The following is a 22,279-nucleotide window of genomic DNA, read 5'->3' as shown; positions in this document are numbered from 1 at the left end:
CCTTTGGCCAGCATCTCCCAATCTCACCATCCCACCCCGACCCCAGTGCCTGGTAACCACCATTCTACTCTTTGCTTCTGTGAGTTTGACTTTTTTTCCACATATAAGTGAGATCATGCAGTATTTGTCTTTCTGTGTCTGGCTGATTTCACTTAGCATCATGTCCTCCAGGGTCATCCATGTTGCTGCAAATGACAGGATTTCATTCTTTTTATGCCTGAATCATATTCCATTGTTGTGTGTGTGTGTGTGTATACACACCGCATTTTCTTTATTCCATTCATCCGCTGATGGACACTTAGGTTGATTCCGTACACTTAGGTTGATTCTATATCTTGGGTATTGTGAATAACGCTGTAATAAACACGGCAGTGCAGATATCTTTTTGACATATTGACTGCATATCATTTGGATATATACCCAGTAGTGGGATTGCTGAATCATATGGTAGTTCTATTTTTAATTTTTTGAGGAAACTTCACACTGTTTTCCATAATGGTTGTACTGTTATTTCATTTCTAATATTATTTTCCTGTCTAAATGTAAACATCCCATGAACCTCTCAAAATTTCTATGAGACTATCATCTTATAAAATGACTACCATCATCGAAAAAGGAGGAAGAGAATGCCCATCATTTGGGAGGATGAGTCATGGCCAAATAGCCATGGGCACATTCCAGAACTCCCACAGCCTCCCTGAGAGACACCTTTCACCCCCTAAGTCCAGACCCAAGCATAAGGATTCCGCAGGAAACACCCCAACTCCTTGAGGAGCACATTCACAGAATGGCTATTTGCTGGGCCCCTTCTTCCTTCTGTCACTACTTGCTGGCTCACGAGAGATGAGCTGTCCTGTCAAATACACACGAGCTGCCTTCACACATATGCAAAAAATCAAATGGAAGCTCCCCCTCTATGGCACGAACCAGATTCCTTCTATTTATAAGCAGCAGCCCAACAGGCAGGCTTCGTTCTGTAACTTGCAGTTCTCAGCAAGCGGCACCAGAATAGAGATGTGTTCATACTTTCCAGTCACCCAGATTGCCACTTCAAAAAGAGAGTGATAGACAAATACGCCGCAACCCGTTTATAACATTTTCCCATGTTTAACTTCCAAATTTCAGAGTCTTAAGCACAGTTGCCAAAAGCAATTTTTTTTCTAAATGCATTATTTTTTTTTTTTTCTTGGTCTCTTAGTAAATGGTAACTGAATATTTTTCCCCCTACTGTTTCTTTTCAGAGGCCAAGAGTTTTTCACTCTCGGTCTGCAATACCCTGCCTGGGCTATCACCCAAATGGCTTTCACACTTAAAGTGAGAAAGAATTAAGTGCTTCTGCAATTGAAAAATGGTTCTGTCTGCCTTGGAGTCACAACGCTCTCTTTACTGAACTATTGCTTTTAGGCTCCAAAGCTAAGTGTACCAATGAGTCTATGCTGGTGCCAAGAAAGAAACTAGAGAATGAAGAGTATCTCATCCTTTTCCTTTCTGGAGGCCATCTAGGTGTATTCACCTAGTTTTTACCCCAGATGTTTCGGGGGTGGGAATTTCACAGTTGTTCTCTGGTTTTCATATAGTGAGTTCGGTACAGCATCAAAGGCTATCGTCTTTATATGATTTCCGCACAGTAACAATCTAAGCTGCTTGCAGATCACATTTTCATAATAAATTCCTTAGAAGGAGATTTCACCTGTGCTTCTAATACAACATTAAATTTATTCTAATGGTAGGAAAAAGCAGGTAAGCTGATTTCTATTGATGATTATTCTCTTTGGAGGGCTAAACAAATCTCTTTACATCTCAAGTGCGTATTATCCTATAATCTGTGAATATGGTACAAAGCAAGCTTGTCTTGGGGAGGACATATTTGAATCAATTTGTCTTAAACATCTTTAAGTATCTCGCTAAACATTTACTTATTGTTCTGCCCCATAAGAATGGCAGTCTTCTACATCCAGCTGTCATTTCAGGCTATCCTTAGAGCTGTGCATGATGGCCCGTCTTTCGGGAGTTTGCCAATTTGCAAGAAACTCTGGATTATGACGCTTTGTTACCATATTTTCTTTTTAAAAATGAACTGTAGATGTTCAAGTCATTGTTTCCTTTAAGTGCTTCTCCTTACAGAACTTTGAAGCAAGGCTAACAATGTTATTAAAAAGCAATTTAAAAAATTCGACAGGGATCAGTGAGGCCACTGAAAACCAGTGAAAAATAGAGAGAAGATCTATATTTGAAACAGAGAAAGGGATAGCCCTGAAAATCATAGAGCAGTCAGTTTAGTTTTCATACCTGGAAAATACTAGAACAAATCATCAAAAAATCAATTTGCAAACACCCATAGGATCACAGAATACTAGGTAATAATCAACATTGCTTTGTGAAGAACAGTCCTGTCAGAACCATCTAATTTCCTTCTAAAACAGAGTGACAGGCCTGGTAGATCAGAGGGATGAAATAGATGTAACAGAGCTTGAATTTTACAAACCTCTTGATTCTCTCCTCAGTGATATGCTCATCAACAGATGACTTTAGACCAGAAGAAATTTGCTGCAAAGGTTTACTAAAAAGCTCAGGTCTCAGTGTTTCAGCATTAAATTGTCAGTATGGGTTTGGTAGGAGGATATGTGGTATGATATTTAGCACAGGAATGAGTGGCTCCTGGCCCTTTTAATATGTCGGTCAGCCCCAAACACACTCCTAGCACATACTATGTGCTCAATTAACACGTGTTCAATGAAAGAATGATCCATAGGATAGCAGTTGCTTGGTGAACTAGCAAGACTCTAAAATGAATGGATGGGCAGAGACCAGCACTTTAGAGAAGAGTGTTTGTACTTCCTCTGTGAAAAGCCAGCTCACTAAGGGTAGCTGAGACTCTATTAGGTGAGGGATTTATATTGTTTGGGATGGATTTAGTTACAGATTACTTCAACAGGTTTTATAAATAGGCAGACATCATGGTATAAAATTCATATTGGAGAAAAATTACATAAGCTCAAGCTGTATAAAATGCAGCTTATCCCATTCTTATACCATAAGAACAGTTGGTTATAAGAACAGTTGGTTAAGTGAAAGACATATCATGTCTTTAATACATCTTGGGGTGAAAATGTTAAGATTAGATGATATAAGGAGCCAGCATATTGAACTTGAAGTTTCAAACTCAGCTAAACCACTTACTAGTTGTGTGACTTTGAGTAAGTTATCAAACTTTTCTCAGCCTTCCGTGCCCTAGTATGTACAATGGGTCTCCCAAATCTTATGGAATTGAAGCCACAAATAAATGAGATTTCATATACATATATTTAGGTAAGTAGGTATATAGGCACCTCTTCCAGAGTCAGGCATACTGTAGGCATGTAATAAATTAGTTCCTCACATCCATTCACATGCAGGTAAGTCCACCTCAAGAAAGTGACTTAATCAGTAGATTCAGAGACACACCTACCAAGTTCCTGTCTTCTGCCATCAATCTGAAGTCTCCAATGGCTGTCTGCTGTTCACCAGGTTTCTCAACACCCATCCCAGTTTTCATATTTTGGACACCATACTCCATATAGTGTTTGGCTTATCATGTGAAAAAGCAAAGTTTTCCTGTGGGTATCTATGAGGTTCCCTGTCCAGTCACTACACCCTCTCTCCTTCTCCCAGACCACATGGCTATGACAGAGACTCTGTGGTTTTTCATATCCTCGCCACCTGGGCCACAATCAAGTTATCTGAAGTGGGCACTTGAGCGAATCTAGGCCGGTCACCACCACCATGACTGACTATTCTTTGGGTGACCATCTGATCCAGACTGGGCCTTCAGTCTTTTCACAGAATTGTTTCTGAACTAGAACTCAGAATTTGAGATGAGTCAGCCTCTCCTTTGTTGATAAACGTCCACTGGGCCAACGGCAATGTTTCCCATCACAAAGAAAATCCAGTCTGTTGTAAAAATAAGACTGCTCAGAAAGCAGCAGGTAAGAGTGATGGGTAAGACCTGGCAACATTCAAACCCTGATTCCATTTGTTCCCCAGATGCATCCCTGTCCTCCTGCAGCTCGGGTCTCCAAACCTGTGGATTCCCTTAGCCAATTGACTGTTTTTGCTTAAGCCTTTTCATGTTGGGTTTCTGACATTTGTAATTAGATTTCAAAAACAATTTAATTAAAATTATTAAAAAAAAATCTTTGACCATATCTCAGATATTTACTCAGAGTAAAATAATAGAAATTGCATTGTTGAGTCAAAGGTTATGTACATTAAGATGATTGAAACATATTTCCAAAAGTCTCTCAGAAAAGTTTTATCAACCCTCATCTGCAGTATACGAGAGGTCTGTTACCTACTCCTAACATTGCATTAACAAATTGTTTTTGCCAGTTCGATAGGCGGAATACGCTTTCTTTATATTTATTTGGTTATAAGTTCTTACAAAGGTGTTTCTCGTCTTTGCTAAATAGTCCATTTATATCATTGATCAATTCTCTATGAATACATTTTCCTACTGATATGTAAAAGCTATTTATATATAAAAATACTAAAGCCTTGCTTGTCATATATACTGGAAATATTTCATGCGATTTTGTTATTTGCATGGTTGCTGTACTTTTCTGCATAACAGTCAATTGAAGGTTAAAGAACAATATTCCTTTCTTTTTCGAAAATTAGTACTATAATTGTTCTTTCAGGGAATTTCTAAAGCAATATGACTAATTCTTATTTGAACACAATAGGAAGTATTTGAATATAGTAAGAATATAATCAACACTTTGAAGCTTTACCCATTTAAAATCTTTTATTTAGCTTTCCACCCTTCTAGGGAAAAATAGTGTAGTTGTCCTTTAAGAGCTGACCATTTTTGCATGGAGGAAATGCTCAAGTACTATCAGCAGCTCTGTCAGATCTTGGTATCATGCCACTTTGACAACTTTTCTTCCTTCTTTCTGGCAGGTCAATTTCATTGGTCCTCTCTTTCCTCTACTATAACTTAAAGTCTTCTTTGTATAGCTTACTCCTTAGATGTTAAAAAAATCTAACCAACAAAAATCCCAGGAAGTTACAGGACTATTTAGGTAACAGAGAAAAATAACTAAAATATCAAAAATTTCTAGATATGGCTAGAAAGGAACATAAGTCACCCTGAAAGTCGTTATTGGTAAAATTCGGAGGGAGATCAGAAATACAATGTGAACTAAGGGAACTAGATAATAGATTTCTCGTTTAGTGTTAAAGGAAAAAAAGTCAACAAGACCTGAGTTATAGGTAACCTGTTTATTAGCTATTGCTGTGTAACAAATTACCTGAAGATTTAGTGGCTTATAACAACAAACATTTACTATTTCATAGTTTCTTTGAGTCAGAAATCTAGCAGCAGTTTAGCCAGGTGTTGTGGTTCAGGGTTTCCAGTGAATCTACAAACCACCTGGGGCAGGAGGATCTATTAATACTTTCAGGCTCGCTCGCTCACATGGTGGGGTGGCCAAAGGCCTGAGTTCCTTATCACATGGGCCTCTCCATAGGATGCTCACAACATGGCAGGGGGCTTCCCCAGAGTAAGTGATCGAAGAGGAAAGGGGGAAGCCACAGTGTCTTATAATTTAAGAAAGATGGAAGCCACAGTGTCTTATAATTTAATCTAACATCCCATCACTTCTGCTACATTCTATTGGTTACACGGACCAGTGCTGGTGCAATGGGGAGGGGCTGCACACAGGTGAGAAGACCAGGAGGTGGGTATCGCTGGGGGCTGAGAGGCTGGGCCAACAGCAGGCCCACTTAGCTCAGCTCCATTTTCTCTCAGATCTACCCATCTGATTCTGTCCAAGCCTCTCCTACCCTCGCTACCTACTGTTAGGCCACCTCCTCCATTCCCATGGCTTCCATTACCATGGAAATCTTGACCACTATCTCCTCAGCCTAGATGTTCCTCTCTCGGTTCCAGACTTGTATTTTCACTTCCCTCTGAGACTTCTTCCTGTGCACGTCTCATGGTAAATGCCACTCCTAACCCCTCACTTCAAACTTGCTCCTCCTGTCTCAGGATGACACCACCACCACCCACCCAGCTGCCCAAGCCAGAGACTTGGGCCTAACACTTGACGTTAATGTCGTTAGCCACACACATCTGATGGTATGTGAATTTGCTTAAAATTAAGTCTTTTTTAAAAAACATTAGAATGAAAACAAAATTTCCCTTTGTAAAGCCACCCCCCATTCTGCATGTAAAAAGTTGTACAACTTTTTCTTTAACACAGTTGTCAACCTGCTTGATGACTGCATTTTACATGGCAACTTTTATACATATGAGTTAGTCAAATAATAGCTCCAAGAACAAATACCCACTAAAAATGCTGTCTTATCTAACAGCTCGAGGAATGGGGTAAAGTCGGAAGAGCTAACGTGTATTACTGCCTGCTGGGCCAGCCACTGGCATCGCACATGGCCGTTATCGCCAGAGAGAAAGTGAAGTGAGTAAGGGGTCAGCATTCAATTCTGGACATAAGTGATACCTCCTTGGATTGTTGGAAATTTCAGGAAAGATTTTTCAGGGACCACAGAAGAATAGGATTATATTAATAGTTTTGTAACATCCCTAAAAGACGATGCCACTTAAAACATTCATAGCTGCCCAATTCTCCTCGAGGGAGCCAATTATGCACTCGTCTAAATTGCTCTGCATCCTGTACTGGCTCTGGCAGCCCTTGTTTTTCACAGAAAAGCAATTCAGACAGTAACTTAACTGGTCCAAGTTCTGTGATGAGATCTTAATTAAAACTCTACAAAGTCATCTCTCTGAATTCCCTAAGAGTTCCTTTCTTGGCAGTGGAGAGAATCAGGCTTCTTTAACACAGGTGTGTGATACTAAAGCCCTCAGGGTACATAAGCAGATTGCCCCCAAACTTGAGCAATAGATTAAAATGCCTTTGTGTCCCCAGAATAGTGGCACTCGGGATTTTAAGCAACCCGTGTCTTTTGCCTTGAGCAGCATCAATCTATCCTGTTATCTTAGTCCAATTTTAACACGACTGTAAACAATTCCGTTTTAACCACCATGGTTGGGCCTTTATGAGCTCATGAATCAAAACACACAATAGTAATCAAGGGAAAGCTTCCCGTGTGACCCATCTTTCAAACAAGAATATTACACATGTTACAAAGGGCTGTTTCAAAAGAGAAAGAAAGGCAGCCAGAACAGAACACACCCTTTTACCAAAGATTAATACAAAATTAAACAAAAAAAGCTAACTATAGTTTGAAGTTTAGGAGAGGAAAAAAAATAAAACATAGGACATTTCCAGTATTTTAAAGATATTCTTGATGCCACGTTTTTTGCTGATGTCTTCGTCAAAGTATACAGCTTTTACCAAAGCCTTGTCTAAAGATTAGACTTTTGTCACAAAGAAAATAGCATCAAACCAAAAAGCAAGCTTCTCGGGGCAACTGTCTGTAGCAAAGCCCATGACACTTTTTTTTTTAAGTAGGAATTTTCCTAATTTTTGGTAACTGATTAGAAGAGATGGCAAAGAACATATGGTAGTAGTATGTGGGAGTGAGACGATACATAAGTGGGAACCAAAATACATTAGGCAGCCTCATTCCAGTCACTGAAGCGAAGGACACCAGCTCTGACATCAGAGTAAGTAAGCATCTGTCACCTTCCCTTGGTCGAGTCGCTTACCCCTGTGAATCTGATTCCTCATCTGCAAAATGGGAGCAAGAACACAGGTCCACAAATCCCTTATTTTTAATTCCAAGATCAAAAAAAATCAAACAAGAAGTGTTCTCATGATGCATTTGGGGGGAAAACTGACCTAAAAGGAGCCGTAAATGTTTATAGTCATTATTTAATCCACTTACCATGAACATTCAGATATTCTGCCCCAGAAACACTATTGTGCTTGACTATGGGGTGCTGATGAACGGGACATCATGTATGCTGCGTGCACTGTATTATCTTTTCACCAAAATCTAAAAACAACCTGCCAACCTGGGTGACAGAGTAAGACCCTGTCTCTAAAAAAATAAATGAAATAAAAATAAATAAAAAACAATCTGCATTCCTAAATACACGTGTGCCCAAAGATTTCAGGTGGTGGGTTTTGAGGACCCACAGCTTGACTTCACAGGGTGTTGTGAGGACAAAAATTTGAGTTTATGGGAGTAATGCATTTAGCATTGTGGTTGGCATGTGGTAATTGATGACTACATTCCATTTGTTCCGATGAGTAGTAATGAAAATAATAATGAAATCATAGCTGTTACACAGAGCACAATCAAATAATTGTTATTTTGACTTTCCACCATGAGGAAGTTTACAGTATCTTTTGAAAGGAATTAAGGGCAGAGAGGGGTTCAATACATTTGGACATTTTTCAGGCAAAAAGTTTAAGTTTTAGCTCTTCAAGGAGTAAATGTCAACTATCTGGAAAATTAAACAACATGGAATTTTTCACTTCGTGAAGATGCCACATGACTGAGGTGAATTATGATGTAACAAAATCATTCATAATCAAAATGAGAAAATTTTTAAAACACTTAAATAAACCTTTATAAGCTTGAGCAATATGAAATTGCCATATCTTATTCTCTCCGGCAGGTTCTAAGTTTACACGACTTTTGTAATCCTAATGGCATATAATATGAATGTATGTATGTATGTATAATATGCTCTGTAATTTGCATAAAAACAATCTTTGGCAAGAAAAAGATATATTCAAACACACACACACAGACACACACACAAACTGCTGCGAGGTGAAAATGCTGTCTGCTGTAGTTGAAAGGTGCTGAGCCTGAAGTCCGGTTGGCAGTAGCTCCTGCTCAAGGCCAGAGCTGCACACAAAAGCAGGATGTCTGCAAATTCCAGCCCCACCACCTCAGGCAGAGCCTCTCAAGGTAAAAGCAAAGGTGACTCAAAAACGGGAGTCCATCCACTCCTCAGGGATTGGAGCTAAATCCTTTCACTTTTAGTCAGTGTGAGCTGCCACTCCAGTTCTCTCTGTGGGCATTTTATGCTTTGTTTTCGAGACTATCACTCAGGAAGTGTCTGCAAAATCAAGGCCTTTGTTCTCAAAATACGACCTTCTCGTGCCCAGGGAGCTGTTCTTGTTTATGCTGAAGCTCCGATGTCTGAAGGTGCACGTGGTGGGGTTGACTAACCATCGGCATGGAAACCACTACATTGAATTTCCTGACTCGGCCATAAAACCTGAAATCACATTTCATTAGCTCCGATTGTCTACTCAGAAGAGACCTGATGGGTGGCTATGAATACCTGACGAGATTTAAGAACAAGGTTTAAGCAGCTGAATTTCTTCAATTAATCCAGAAACAAAGTCTTATTTTCACTTACCTGGGAAGGACTAACACATTATGAGAGTAGTGCTTTATTCTCAGCTGTACTCAAACTTGTCCTAGCAGGTGTTTGCGGGAATAGATATTTGTTTTAAGCCAAACTCTTCTGGGGTAAGGAGGCTTTGCTTAAACATGCGCTCACTCAACAGAAGTTCTTCAAATAATGGGAAGTCCTTCTCAGGAAAATCTGCTGTACTTGAAGCACAGTGGGGGGCTGGGGTCTCGCTCCACCCCTCAGGGTGTATCCTGCTGGTGTCTCTCCCAGTCCCTGTGCTGCCAGCCCTGGGGGAGGAAGGGCCCGAGCTTAGCCTGACCGGTTTCTTTCCTGGAGCCCTCAGGATCCCTCAGGATCACGCCTGCAGCGTTCCACCCCTGACTCAGTTCTGCCACTAGCTCATTCTGCAACTTCCCTGCCTCCTGGCAGGAAAAGAATTCCCAGCTTAACTCCTAACTTTCCTTCACATGATACAAGACATGGCCAGGGTACCAAGTATGGGAATTTCTAAGAGGCAACGAGGAATAAAGGTTGGGTAAGGGCCACCTGTCACCTAAGTCCAGGGAGCAATGCTGGACCATTCGAACACTGGGACAAGAGTTTAGTTAGACCCTGCCTAGCAGTCCAAAAGCTCTGCTGCCTAAATTCTCAAAACCCACATACTTTACAAGTACCTTCATGTATGTGTTTGTGTGTATGCGTGCATGTTTTGCCAGGCTCGATTCAAATAAAGTATGGTATTTATGTGAGCTTAAGTCTTCTTCCTAAATGACGTAGAACTTGTTAATTCCCAATGTTCTTAGCAACCCACAAGGGGAAGTTAATAGAGTGGGCTTCCTGCCTGTGGCAGTAAGACGCAAGGGACACACACGGGGGACACCTATTCATACAAAAGTGGGTATCTGCAGTGTATATACGGCATTCAGTCCACGATAGGCACACACAGCACAGGAACTACTAAAAAGACAATTTGTGATTGACCTAAGGAGTTTTCAAATGGTTTTGTGATGCTGACACCTCAGTCCAGTTAATTTGTGTGAAACTGAGGGACGAGTAATGAGGCAGGGGCGTTTTGAACCCTTCCTTTCCATTTCTGTTCCAACCTGCCATGCTGGACAGATGGCACAGAAGTCAGGAGCTTTGGGTTCCAAGACAGCTTGTCCCCATAGGAGACATGGATTTGGGTAAATCACTTCTTCTCTGATCCTTGATGCCCTTTTGTGTAACTCAGGAGTCTAGTGTCCACTCTGTCTAGGCCTGCAGTGAGATCAAATGAGACAACTTTCATGAGAGCACTTGAGCTCATCGTTTTCCTCTAAACTAAAGGCAGCCCTGTGGGAATTCTCCTTCTCTGTAGGGCAAATACCTAAGGTCCCAGCTGAGAATTTCCTTTCTCTGGAGAGAACTAAACTAGAGCCCAGCTCCCCTGCTAATTCCTGTCCGGGACCCATAAGATTATGTCATCTGCTGCCAAAAATGCACACAAAACTAAAAATGAAAACAGCAGCTTATAAGGGAAGAGTTCTTTCTACCTTAAGATAAATGCTCTAACACATGGAAGGTTTTCTGACACAGGCTCCGGTCATCAAAAATAAGCCATTTCCATCGTCAGTTCTGAATGTAAGTTTGAAATGAAAGGCAAATAAATGCTATTAGCTCAAAAGGATGGAGACGGTTACGAGCTGCTCTTCTCCTGCTGATGCCCCAGTGAAGCACTGATGGGCGCAGGACCCAGATTCTTGTTGAAAGCCACTCTCCCAGTTGCAGGAGCTAGCAAGGTAGCGTCAGAAATAAGAGCATCCAAGATTATCAAAGAAATAATTTTTTTGTACTGACATCTTTATAATTTTGTAATTGCTTACTCAATGCTGGACAAAGACTCTCAGAACGAATTCCTTTAAAAGTGCCAAAGTATCAACTGACAAATGCCCTAAACTGGACATTTTGGTTCCAGCACCACTGCAGTAGTGTCCCGGTTGAGGCATGAAAGAACTAGCAGAGTTCACGGTTAAGGCTAGCACCGGTGGTCTGGCTGTTTGAAAGGCTGGCGTGTGCATGGCGCCTCTATCCAGAATGCCACCTTCTGGTTGAGGGACATCAGTTTCCCCTGCTTTTGGCTACAGGATCCCAAATTTTGTGGCTGTGCGTGATGGTTTCAAACCGAGTTTCTGGATAACCTATGGCTGTGTAATTCCGACCACTTGCAGGTGTAACAGGGCTGCAGCTAAAGTTTCAGTATACACCATTCCAGGCAAGGCTGGATCTCTAGCAGGCTGACTACGAAGCCACCTTGCTAAGCAGTGGCCCAAAGTGGGGTGTGTATCCACAAACACTCTAAGATCTTAGACTTCACCACTCTCCATTTGATCAGCCAATCTTAGGAAGGTCTTGATGGCCTCTGTAATCCAGGTTTCCTTCTATTGTCTTGAGAGTTCTATTCAATTTTCTGCACCACTCTGTTCTCTCATTGGAACTAAGTTTTCCCGGGTTCAGAGTGATTCTTATCTTTGTTGTGCCTCAGACTCTGCAAGTCCACACTTGGAGAAAAACTATGGTAAACCTAAGAACAGAGTTGAAGTAATTACTTTTAAAATTATAATTACAACGTCAAGAACATCAAGACTTCTGTGCAAATCAAGCCAGACCTGAGATTTATATATAGATCTAAAAATTTAATCTGATAAAACCTTGGCAATGAGAGGAAATAGATGCCCACTTGTTTTAAAAAGTTAAGTCTATTTACGCATTCATCTCAATTTTTTACCCAGTACAATGGCCAATATTATGGATTTCTCCAAGGAGAACCAAAGGACATCACAGAGTTGATCCATCAGACACCAAACCGGAATTACAACTCCTTGAGGCAGACATTTCCTCCTTCTATAGGTGAAAACACACTGTACACGTTGTATTTTTTGTGCCAAAGTTATTTTTTACTCCATAGCTCTATCGTCTTTTATGTTTTTAATAAGAATATACACAAACTGATTGAGGAATACTTTAAAAATTAAAAGTACTACATTTCTATGCTTACCACCCTCCCAATTGTAATTCAGCAAACATTACTATAAGCCTAGTACTAAGCTGAGCACTAGAGGCAAAAAGCTGAACATAATCTCTGCTCTGGGGAAGGGGGCACAGTGTCCACTGGGAGGAGGGGAAATGAAGCTCTCAGTGGAGGCCACACAGTGCTGCCGTCCAGACCCTGAGGTTGCCACTCTACGAGGGACTGCTACTTTATCCTCTTCAAAGCCACCCACAAACCAGATGCTCAGTTAGGATGACGTGTGTTCCACCGTGTCAGTCCATGAGGCCAGCTCTGCTCTGCATGCCTTACTTGGCTCACCACACCCCTTACCTCCTAGATGCCATTAGTTTTCTGGTGTGTATGGATATACTCAATGTATTAGTACCATCCTCAGACCTGCTTTTTGCTTCAGCTTTCTGAATCTTTGGAACCAACCAGGGACACAAGTTGAGAAAAACCCGAGATCACGTATAGGTGACTAACATACATAACAGAAGCCAGAACAGTGCTCTGTGCATAGCAGATATTCAACATTATTTCCTCCCAAGCCAACAAAAACCCCACCATCCTGCCCAGAGACGTACCTTTGAAGATGATCGCTTACCCTGTATTTTCTACGGTTTTCAATTTTTCAGCTGGCCTTGACTGACTTGCCTGTCGTCATCCGATGCGGCCACTCATGGTACTCACATTGCAAGCGCTGCTTCCAGTGCAGCTGACGAATCCTGCTGAACTCTACTTATTGAGCACTAAAGAGTTAGCTTCTCTTACAGCTGATCACTCCAGACCACTGTGGGCCTCCCAATCCCTAGCCTTCTATGCGATAGATCCTTAAAATGTCCGATTTTGAGTCCCAGCACTTTAAAATTCTTAATTTATGCTCCTCCATATGCCGAATCTTCACACACCCAACCAGCAGCAGCCCAAGAAGCTTGGTGTAAAGACTTGTGCATCACATTGGAAATGTCTCTCAAACCCAAATGGCTGACAATGGTCTATATGGTCTAATGTAAAAGCACTGCTGGTCCCGCAGAACTATCTACTATAACGGAAATGTTCTATAAATTTGTGCAGTCCGATGCAGTAGCCATTAGCCACATGTGGCCACTCGACACTTGAAATGTAGTTAGTGTGACTGGTAAACTAGATTTCTAATTTTAACAAAGTTAAATTTAAATATAATAACTACATATGGCTAGTGGTAACCATATTGAACAGTGTAGTTTTAAAGCATCAAGATTTTGAGGGACATGATCACTTTCTGATAGACAATATTTTTACAAACCAAAGAGGTGCTCAATAAATATCTGGGAGCAATGGGTCACTGATAGTTTCTCTACCACCTATCCTTTCTAGCTCCTCTCAAGTGAAAATAAAATCTTAACAAAAAGAGAAACAATCAAAAAAATCCCACATTACTTTAAAACCAATCTCCCTTGAACAAACTAGTCATTTTTAATATATGAGTGGCACAAAGATTAAAAATAAACTAAAGCCAGCAAAACAAAGAATTAGAAAAATAAGCATACTAGAAGTTATGTATGTTTAATGCTTAAAAGTCTGAATGCACAAACAATCTACCATTATAGAAGTACTGGTGGTCAATACAATGCATTAGAACTATGTACAATGCACAGTTTAGTATCAAAATCTTTCTACACTGTAGAGTTTTACGAAACTGTTAATGACATCAAACACTAAGCACTTAAGACACCATTTTTTTTTCTGCTACCACATTAGGAACGTCAATGGACAGTCCATTTCAACTTGCAGCATCCATCCATTTCTAGTATGAAATTAAGTAATTTTCTACTTATACAATAAAGTTTATCTACACGGTTCTTTTGATTTTGATCCATAGCAGCAAAGGCACTGTACATCAGCAGATCCACAGACTTAAAAGATTTTTAAAGCATTCAAACAAAAAAAAAATAATAATAAAAAAAGGAGTCACATATTATAGTTTAACAGCAACAACAACAACATAAAAGGTAACACAATGTTTCTGGCACAATGGCACAGCCTGTGTCCATTTCAGGGACATCCAACTAAGACATGGAAAGAACCGGAGGTAAAGAAAGCAAGTCCTCATCCCAGGAGAGTCCGTTCTTTGTGTTTTTCAGAGGGAGGTCTCTGCAAACCCTCCTCTGCTGTCCTTGTTTTGTAAAAGACTTGACTTGCCCAGCGGTGGGAGTCCTTCCCGTATCTGTGCAGCTCCCAAAGAGCATGCCACAAAATAGCCATAATTTCCGTAATAACAAAACTGCCCAAAGATATATATCTCCCTTTGCAAAGAAACGTGGCAAAAATATCCAGAAGGGATTAAGTTCTCTCTTTGAGGCCAAATTTAATTTGTTCATCTGTCTATAATACAATAAAAAAGGGAATTAAAAACATATTACAAAGACACTTGTCAACAAGTCAAAAAAAAAAAAAAAAGAAAAAGTCCAATGACTTTTATCGAATATCATCTAAAGCTATAGATATATTGGTTAAAGTTGTCTAAATAGACCCAAATGAATATGACTTGGCCTGTCATATTCTAATTGTTCAGCCAAATTTCCAAACATCTTTGAAATAAGTAGAAAACAAAACAAAAAACCTAATAACACAGCAACATATTGCTTCCATGTGTAATTATACATTTCACATCTCTATATAGTTATTAGTCTACATTTAGTGACATTTGTAATCAATTATTTTAAACCTTCCTTTCCCCTCCTTTGCCAAAAAAAGGGGGGAGGGGTATCAAATACAACGCACCTTCATTATCAATGCAGGAGCAGACAGCTTTATTTAGTCAGTCATTGTTAGAAAGCCTTCTTTAAACAAAATAAATATATTACAGATATAATACATAATTAAAGATTCCGTTCACTGTTAAGTATGCTTATTCCATGTTCTTCCAAGTAGACAGCTGAAGATTTGGTATCACAGGTTTTAATGAATATTCACAATTCAACAGCAAGGAGGAAGTGGGGTCAAGGGAGGGGATTAAACTCCACAACTGCAATGAGTATTTGAAATCCTTGGTTTTAGATGCGAGGGCAGGGGGTGAACAAAAAGAATGATAGAGCAAAGTGCTACAAGGAGAAGGAGTCCAGTTTGCATGAAGATTTGTCCTTAATAAATAACTTCATAAACCGTGGCCTTCTTATCCCCAGAGCCAGTGACAATGTATTTGTCATCCACAGAGATGTCACAGCTAAGCACCGATGAGGATTCTTTGGACTAGGAAAGAAACATATAATCAAAAATGTTAAATATTGGAAGAAAATCCCACGAGCACAGAGAGGTAGGTCTGGAGGACTTGGGAGCGAATGCAAATGTAACATGCTCACTGACCAACAGGAACCACCACTAGGAAAAGGCAGGCAGGGCGCCTCCTTAAAATGAGAGAGCGGTATGGGATCCGCTGTGGACATCACCCCACCAGGTTAGCCTAGAAGCTCTGGCACTGGGGACATCAGGTAGGCAGGCAAGTCGATGATAGGAGCACCTCTGCTGGTGAAGCAGGGCCCTATTTCAAACCGTATTCTCCAGGAAGTAAAGAGGAGGGTGCTATTAGTGTGAAAAACCCTCAGCTTCAGTCAGCGGCTTGGATTTAGGCTGAGCTGTGCAACACTGGACAGGTCACTTAACCTGTCTGATCCTCAGTTTCCTTACGATGGCAAATAGGTAAAGACATTTTACCTGCCTGCCACCTCAGAGGCATGTAGGTGAGTTCAGATGAGATAATAATATGAGAAATGAGAAACAGCATTGAAAACACTACATTTAAAAAATAAAGAATTGAAAAATATTCCTAGTAAAAACCCTAATGTTCTCATTGTAGAAATATGATACAAACTTGCAAGAGGAAAGAGGTTCAATAGTTGAAAAGAAAAATGTACCACACTTAGAGAGTTTGTATACCATGTTCAATTACACTATGAGGAGTCGATGTAAACTTTTAACTGAATTGTACTCATTAAAAAAAAGAACGAACCACAGGATTTTAATCAGGACTCTGAATACTTTGAACACTTAAAAAATATATGTATGACATGCAGTTGCTAACCCACTTCCAGTGTTTCTGAAACTTTCAAAATCACAATTGATAATAAACAATTTGAATTCACAACCTGGTACACACATAAGATATATACTTATACTTACTATAAAAGATACTCTCTAATTTAAAAAAAAAATTTTTTTTTAAATGGCAAGTTGGGACCATCTAAAAGGCTGTGATCCACAACATGCAAAATAGTTTATTAAATTATAAGCCTATGACAGCAACAATCAGCTATTTTTGTCCTATTGATTATCTTGCATATTTCCAATCTATATACATGTTTCAGATTTAACTAAATTAATCTACTTTATGACTTAATACCTCTTGGTCAAGAAAACTGCAAATCTATTATTTATGAAAAAACACTAGAAGATAACATCCTTAAATATAGAAGGTTAAAAAAGCCAAGTCTTTAGCTTGCTTATGAAATTCTCACATCCCAGTGAGAGAGGAGAGAGAGAGAGTGTGTGTGTGTTTATGTGTACTGTGTCTATAATTTGGTTCTTCTACAGATAATTTCATAAAAGAAATAAAGTTTCACCAAATCAACAGGTAGAATACAAGCTTATAAAATTAATTAGGATTTATCAAACTATTCCATAACACCTTCTTTGGAAAAAAAATCAAAGAACTAATAATACTAGTAAGAGTATATTTTAGCAAAATGTTCAACTTTTAAAATAAAACATTTAAAAAGACACACACACAATTCACAGAAGATACAAAACCTCTACTCTAACATGTGAAAAGGGACTGAGGATGAAGAGGCAGTGAATAGCGCACTGGGCAGCCCCAGCTCTGGCCCCAGAGAACGAGGGAGACTTTCCCCAGCTCCAGTGCTGTGACCTTCGACCTCCCTTGGACAGTTTTCTTCTCCGCACAGTGGGAATAATACCAGCTCCGACCTCCCAGGGCACTTACGTACATTATTAATCTGAGAGAATGCACAGAGGGAGTTTGGTTAAACAGCTGCCATGCAGCGAGTACATGGTAAGTGGAAGCTAAACGAGTTCAGTGTTACCTGGAATATACTGGCCCCGTAAGGTGTTCTCCAGGCATTCAGAAGGTTGTCCTTTCCAGTGCTTACGAACCATTTGCCTACAAGAAAACAGTTTTGAAAAAGGCAATATTTGTGTTACTTTGTCAGACACACAAGATTTGCTTTTACAGAGCACAAACTATTCACAGAAAACTCATCCATTTGTAAGAAACAAAAGTTTCTTTTCACTTCAAAACTAAAGCACACCTTCCTGGATTTAATGAGCATTTATACTTATGGTAGGGATAAAATGGAATAATGCCAGAAAATTGCATGACATTTGAGAAGCAGGCGTATATAAGGAAGTAACACAGTTCTGAAGAAGGCCACATTAACGAACTAAAGGACCTCACTTGGAATGAAACCACAGGAAGGTGGAAGGAACAATTCTGGTTGACACAAAATGGACAAAAGGAGCTTACTTACCACAGTGCGCAAACTTCAGCGACAGCACACAGCTCTCATGAAGATGGAGCTGGTATTTGTCTGGCTTGGTGACATGCAACACTTCCACGTTACTGTTCTCCATCCCCACCGCAAGCCACTCTCCGGTTGGGCAGTAGCCCAGAGAAAAGATCTAGAATTAAAACAGGTAATGGTGATGGTAGCTACGGTGGACATGCTTCGTCTAACCAGTAGGTACTGTCTCTACTTAAATTATGAAGGAAATCATAATTTGAATTGAACAGAAAGAAATTAAAGTCAAAAGGGTGATCCCAAAGTAGTAAGATCTCAAAGTGATTAATCCAGAGTCAAAAGTGACATCATCACATGGTAAGTGAACTGCCCCTTCTTCTAGCATATCATATGTTTCCTCGGACTATGTTTCTAAAGTGTCACGGGTGCACAGACTGTACCTGGGAGGTGAAGTCGTGCTGCTGCAGCTGGCGCCCTTCTCGCAGGTCCCAGGACCTGACTGTGTTGTCCAAGCCGCCCGTCCAGAGCTTGGTGCCATCATTAGAAATGTCAATACAGCTGGCTCCGTCTGTATGGCCCTGGAACTGCCTAAAAATGTCAAAATGGAGGGAAAGCCCTTGAAAAGTTAGTTTTTAATTGAACTCAATTTAAAATTCCTAGATGATTCAATTTCAATACAGGCCTGATTTGTAGATTTCATTTTGATTTATTATGTTTTCAAATTATTCAAAGTAATAACAAAGCACATATGAGGAGATTAAAGTTTAATTGAGATGCTAAATTTCCTGTACTTGTTGTTTATTTTTAAATATTTAGCAAGTGCTTCAAATTACTCTTCCATTAAAACATGATTGATATTACTGATGGAAAAAAAATCTCTAAATAAATTAACAAAACATACACCTATATATATGTAACATGAACTAATCAATGATATTCTGAGACCTATTCTATCACTGTGATATGAAGAGGAGAGAATTTAATTTTCGCTTCTACAAAGAACTGGGGACGGCACAGGAAGCAGATCAAGTCCTGCAGTGAGCAGCAACGTGCCTGTGGGTGGCTGTGCAGGACGGAAGGCCTTGCTCTCAAGTAAGGCACGTGGAAAGACACTGGGTATGAGCTACTGCCCCAGAAATCGCTCCTGGTAAAATGTACAAAAGACGCTGGGGGAGGAAGGGGTCAGAAGCAGCTCTTCATCAAAGCCTTACCCACAAGCAACAAAAGTGATCATTTATTTTGTTTTAGAATTTTAAGAGCTCAGTCCTTCGAAGTAAGGCCTCTTCTTTTTACACACTCGACTTATAGCTAGATTTAATTACGACCTTCTTGCACCCTTCAGCTGATCATACTTCCTCTTGCTTGCTGATCTTTTAGGGTGTTGACATTTGTAGACTTGTTTCAGGGCTTTTACCTGCCAACACCAACCTACCAATATTGATCCTTTACAATCTCATTTGTTAAGTTATGTCTATCCATCCCGAAAAGTGGGACTAGATAATCTAGACCCCACACAGTGCCTGGGCCCCATAGTAATTACTAAATATTTACTGAAGGAACGGGCATGTCAGATACATATGGCATCCACGACAGTACTATGCACTATGAATCTCCTCAGTGAGGATCTCTCAACAGTTACGGTTAGCAAGCAGATGGCAAACAATGTCTAATGAGCTCACGAGGTCACGGAAACCTTATGGATGCTGATCTATATCAAACTGACGTCATTTTTTAAAAAACAGAAATTGGTGATGCTTAGTATAATGTTAAAAAGAAAGAAAAGAAGAAAAAAACCTCTTATAAAGTTGAAATAGTCAAAAGAAATAAGATTTTACATTCATAATTTGTTTGTGGCACCTTAAAATAGAACTGTTCTTAACAATTTTTAGTAAGATAATTATATCTCATCTATTTTTCTCTCTCTCTTTCTCTCTCTCTCACACACACACACACACACGCAGTTTGGCACAATTTGGTAAAATCAGCTCCTCCTCACAACCCATAATGGATCCTGCCTACCTACCTCACCAAGGTCTGGTTGTGCAGATCCCACACGGCGATGTTGCCGTCACTGCAGCACGAGAAGCAGACCTTGGAATCGGGGCTGATGGCCAGGGCGTAGCAGGCAGGGGCCGAGGACGTCAGCTCTGCTTTGATGCGAGGGGTCGGAGCCGCCAGGTCCCAAATGGACAAAGTACTGGCTTCCCCTCCAACAATTAGAGTGCGACCATCAGGGAGCAATCTGCAGGAACGGATGTAGTTATCCCTGTTCTGTAGAGACAAAAACCATCAAGAGATTACTCATGAGGAAAGGAAAACAGCATTAACATGAGAGCAGAAATCCATAAAAGTATTGTGTTCCCTCCTGGTTTAATGAGCCATTTATACTTATGACAATGATAAAGTGGATTAATGCTAGAAAATTACATGAAATTAGGGAAGTACTTAAACTTGATCTACAAACCTTAGTGCTGAGCTATTTAATCTTAATTAGCATCAAAATGCAAAGATCTAGACCCACTCCCACCACGACCAAATTAACCAACCGCCTGTGTCATTTGCACACACAGATACACGTGTCCGCTAATGCAGGAGCTCCCCCGTCCTGGAGTACCCACACCTGAAAGCCTGGTAGCCTCGGACTCGGCTCTGCTACTTGAAGGGTCCGATGACTACTGCCAAAAAAGCGTCAGGAAGGTAAAGACACCTGGCAGTCTGTTCCTTTAGCCTGGCCTTGCATTATACGACTAAAGGGCATCGTGGGTTTGATGAAGCTGCACCATTCAGAAGCAGGACTCGATCAAGGGATGTTAAGTAACAGGAAAAAAAAAAAAATCCCCCTGCTCATGAGGTTACAAGAATCTTATGTACATTTAATTATGTTAAATTGATCTAGCCTCACGCTACTGCAAAAATTCTACTACTGGTATAAGGGAAGAAAACCAAACTGAAATTTCCTAACTAACTCAAGGATAAAGGCCAGTGAAGCAGCTGAGGGGCTAATCTAGTGCTTGCCACATGAAGTAGCAAGTTGCTCTTTATGTGTGACAGATGATGATACCTGAAACTATCCTGTGGGCTCTTAATTTTTTTAACTATTAGACAGGAAAACAATTGGTCTGGCCTTTACTCATGGGAGGCAGGGTTAATGAACACTGGTACATGTGCCACAATGAAGAACCAGATCATTCTGCCTCAAGGAACTGAAAGAAGACACGCCTCCAAGTGAAAGACCACAAACCACTTACGACCAACTACCCACCTGGGATCAATACTGTGTGGATTTGCTTATATATACTGTTCTCCCGCCAACCCTTCCTGTTTTCTGAATGAAAGTCTAAGTCTTGTTTATCCATGTTCACTCACCAGACAGTCGAGCTGAGAGACAGGACTCTTATTGCCAGGGTGGCTGATGTCCCAGACCTTGACGCAGCCCTTCCCGCCCGTGTACACGTGTCTCGTGGGGTTGCTGATGGTCACCGCACACACCACCTCCCCGTGGTTGAGGGTGTTGATCTGGCGAGCATGTCGGGGGATGCCGGGTCCAATGAGGGCGTCGGGGGGGAAGGGGACAGGCTGCATCTGACCGTCTGCACTAACATGGAAGGAGTATGCTCTAAGGCGAGGGAAAGGAGAAAAGGTAGGAAGAGGGGGATGTAAAAAAATGTTACTTAACTGTTGAGTGTAATGAGATGAAAAACAAAACATTTTCAGTGCCACCTGTGATTTGCAAACAAGTCAAACTTACCCATACAGTGAAAAAAACATGATTTTCAGAGTCATACAGCTAAATTTATGATCAAATCTCAGGCTGACTCTTTACTAGCTGCTGTGTGACATCAGTAGTTATTTAGCTTCTCTGAACTTTAGTTCTAATCTCTAAAATGAAGAGAATGCTTTCTACAGCTCACAGAGAATTAAATGAGGTGACCAATGTCAAGCACAGCCCCTGCCTTTTTCAGGGGCACTGTGCAAACTTGCATTGCCTTCTACTTTGGGTGGATCACAGGCCTGCAATGAGATTTTGCCTCTAGCTCACTCTAAGCAAGTGACTTACTAGTGGAGGTAAGTAAGCCAAGGTTTCTAGGCTTGCATTTTGAAATGGCAGATGTGACCAAAAAAAAAAAGATAAAACCTTATGCTAATACTTTGATCAGACCTGACAATTACAAATCTTAGTAAATCCAAATGGAATGAGAACCTGAAAAAACGTCCCAGGTGACGGCCCCAAATCCCCCCGAGGGTGAGTACCTATCAGCTGCTCCTCCGCTAGTTCATTTCCAGGGAAAGCCCTTAGGTGTGGAAGCATTTGGTTCTAAAACACAGCTTAAGTTAGAGTACTTCTCTCAACAGACTCATCTTTATTTTAAGGGCACTGAAGTCAAGGAGGGACTAGTGAGG

At 40.5% G+C, this 22,279-nt stretch overlaps 1 protein-coding gene across 4 annotated transcripts in view; it reads right to left on the bottom strand.

The window, feature by feature from the left end:
- Nucleotides 1-13,896: 13,896 nt before the first annotated feature.
- TLE4 (transducin-like enhancer of split 4) overlaps nt 13,897-22,279 on the bottom strand; it is a 148,422-nt gene continuing 140,039 nt past the window's right edge. For all 4 annotated transcript variants that reach the window (XM_012640049.1, XM_012640051.1, XM_012640050.1 and 1 more), the window contains 6 exons: nt 21,245-21,494; nt 19,902-20,149; nt 18,319-18,466; nt 17,888-18,038; nt 17,444-17,520; nt 13,897-15,596 (listed from right to left, as the gene is read on the bottom strand). In XM_012640049.1, coding sequence (XP_012495503.1) covers nt 15,489-15,596; nt 17,444-17,520; nt 17,888-18,038; nt 18,319-18,466; nt 19,902-20,149; nt 21,245-21,494 — 982 coding nt within the window. In that variant the 3' untranslated portion in view covers nt 13,897-15,488. The remainder of the gene's footprint in view (nt 15,597-17,443; nt 17,521-17,887; nt 18,039-18,318; nt 18,467-19,901; nt 20,150-21,244; nt 21,495-22,279) is intronic.

The sequence above is a fragment of the Propithecus coquereli genome, unplaced genomic scaffold (genome assembly GCF_000956105.1).
Source record: "Propithecus coquereli isolate 6110/MARCELLA unplaced genomic scaffold, Pcoq_1.0 Scaffold147, whole genome shotgun sequence".
NCBI lineage: Eukaryota > Metazoa > Chordata > Mammalia > Primates > Indriidae > Propithecus > Propithecus coquereli.
This window is presented reverse-complemented; position numbering and strand designations above follow the sequence as displayed.